Here is a 2,786-nt window from a genome sequence, read left to right on the forward strand (position 1 = left end):
ATAGGGACTTGCATAGATGTAGAGCAAGTAGTAATGTTGAGCAAATCCTTCAAAAATCAGAAAGGGATTTTTGAGACAAATAATGAATGGTCATAGTGTGAGTGAACAAGAAAATAGTCTGACTGCAGGGTTTAGGAACACTAAAAACTAGGAAAGGCAATTATCAGTAATAAAGTGGTTGTCATACAAGATTTAATTTCTGAGAGCATCAAAGAATAAGGATGAATAATAGCAATCGTGCGGAGACAGTTTGAGAGAGACTTATTTGGTGTAGTAGCTAGAACACTTGCTAACTCACAGTTCATACTTATGTTATGAATTTTTGTACAACACACAGAGGGGCAAAAAGTAGTGGTGGGGGGAGGAAGAAGGAAAGATGAGTCACAATAACAAGATAACTCACCTACTCAATAATTGGCTGAATAATATTTTTAGTTTTATAACAGAAGTAGATGTCTTGTTTTTGCATGTATGTGGACTCCAAGGCATAAAATGGATCTTAAAGAACTTTGTTAATTCAAAATGTTAAGAGTGTCTAAATGTCTTGCTTTGGAGGAAATATAAGAATGCTATCCTAGTCACAGCAGCTTTGGTAAGAGGAGGATTTCAGGCTTCATATAAATAAGTTAGAATAAATTACTCAAGCCTCAAGATAGGTAAAAGGATAGGTTATGGAGGGATCAGAGAAAGAGAATGTTATCTGTACAAAAATAATAGAACTGAAGCTAGCAAGAAGACGTCAAATAAAATGTAAGGACAGTAAAAAGTTGGCAGATGTATCCTTTATGTTGATACTGATAGCAGAAGAGAAAAAGTAGCTGGCAGTAGGGGACAACCTTTTGACAGGCATGCCACAAGTTAGTCCCATACCCTCCCCAAATGCCACTTTGATCCCCTTCCCCTACCCAGTCTGCTGCTCTGCTTTCTGCTCCCAGCCCTGTGCTCTCTGCCCAATTTGCTGCTTCTTGTCCTATCTGCAGCTGTGCTGCCTGTCCCCTCCCTAATCTGCCACATGCCACACATAGTTTTATGGTCTATGGTACTTATGTTGTAGGTTGGCCCACTTAAGATGCTTATAACATTAAAATGCATCTAAACAAACATTTTATTATAAAGTAGCAGTTCAAGCTGTCCCTATACAGAATGTCATTATCTGAAGAATAAAAGTTTACTTCTTCTATTCATTTAATATTTTAGCAATGTTGATAAACCATTACTTTGTTAATGTATTACAACCCATCTCCAAGTTATTAAAATAAGTATGCCTCAAAAAGTTCTTGGGTTGATGAAACTTTTATAAAAATATTTTTTAAGTGCCAAAGTTATTGTACACTTCTTCAGTTACAAAGCATTGTGAATGCTTTTCCTAAATGTAATTGATAACATTTGCACTAATGTGCTGTTTTAAAATTCAAATATATGCATAATACAATTTACAATTATTTTTCATCTATTTCAGCTGATATTAACAAGGCTCTCCAGGCTAAAAAGAAGAGACTAGAAATGTATACTAAGGCTTCTCTCAAAACCAGCAACCAGAAAATTGAACATGTTTGGAAAACACAGCAGGAACAAAGGTAGTATTTACATTTAATACAGGGGAAAAGTGTAAGATGTAATTATGTATTTTTTCTGGATCACAGTATCTGCTATAGCATCATACACTTGTTAGATCTGTTTTGGCAACAAAGAACTTTCTACCCAGACACTTCTGTTCAAGCACTTCTGGTTTTTTGTCTCCAATTCTGTCACTTCTTTTCAAATCCACAGAAACAACTCACCTCAACACTCTCTCTTCAGTAACAGAAATATAAAATGTCAGAGTTTGTGAGCAAACTGACTAGTATAGCCATCTGTTATGTTTCGTTTTGATGAAAATTGACTTCAGTCAGTGTTAATTTTTCAGAACATTTTTATTTTAATCAATAATTTCTAGTTTATTTAATCTGATTTTTTCCCATAAACATTTTCCATTTCAAATTTCCTCTCAAAAATTGAAAATTACTATTTATTGAAAAAATGTAATTTTATCTAACTTTTCAGTGATAAATGACATGTAGGATTTTTTCCTCCACTTGGAGGAATGTTTAGTTACTGATACTGGCCTTAAAGACAGAAAGAGATGAAACGTGGCATTAAATATTATATAAATCAGACATTTCTAAAATAGGGTTTTTTTGGTCAAATACACTTATAGTCAAATGTCATCTTTTTCAACAGCCAAATAGCTTATTTTTTTACGTATGCTATTTCCAGCATATTGGTAGACGTAGTTATGCAGGCTTACATACTCAATTTATAGAAAATAAAAGACTTCTTTTTTATTCCCAGTCGGCCTCCCAATCAAATAAACACGTACTTGGACATTGAATCTTTTAATCCTACATAAGTGATATCATTCCAGTACAGATTAAAAAAACAAATCCATCTGGCGTTAGTGGCTCTATATTTATTTTAACTGATATTTCAGTTTTACACTGCTAATCACAATAGTAATTGCAAGATATATTTTTAGACAGAAGCTGAACCATGAGTATTCTCAGCAGTTCCTGACTTTATTTCAGCAATGGGATGTGGATATGCAGAAAGGAGAGGAACAGGAAGAAAAACTAGCGGTTAGTTTCCAGCACAACATATGAATATATTAAAATGTTTTAAATCAGAAATACAAATGCTAGTTGCTCTTGTTGGGCACCAGGTTCCCTCATGCATAAATACACTTAAGTATGTTTCAGGGGGAAAAAAGTGCTACAGGACTCTTGCTGTCTTGATTAGAGGTTGTGGGG

The 2,786-nt window shown here is 34.2% G+C and overlaps 1 protein-coding gene across 5 annotated transcripts in view; it reads left to right on the top strand.

The window, feature by feature from the left end:
* Window positions 1-2,786, top strand: part of SYCP3 (synaptonemal complex protein 3) — a 14,558-nt gene that overhangs the window by 7,473 nt on the left and 4,299 nt on the right. For all 5 annotated transcript variants that reach the window (XM_019515378.1, XM_019515375.1, XM_019515374.1 and 2 more), the window contains exons 5-6: window positions 1,460-1,577; window positions 2,516-2,615. In XM_019515378.1, coding sequence (XP_019370923.1) covers window positions 1,460-1,577; window positions 2,516-2,615 — 218 coding nt within the window. The remainder of the gene's footprint in view (window positions 1-1,459; window positions 1,578-2,515; window positions 2,616-2,786) is intronic.

Source organism: Gavialis gangeticus, unplaced genomic scaffold (assembly GCF_001723915.1).
Source record: "Gavialis gangeticus isolate Ggan-Ray unplaced genomic scaffold, GavGan_comp1, whole genome shotgun sequence".
In the NCBI taxonomy this organism is placed as follows: domain Eukaryota; kingdom Metazoa; phylum Chordata; order Crocodylia; family Gavialidae; genus Gavialis; species Gavialis gangeticus.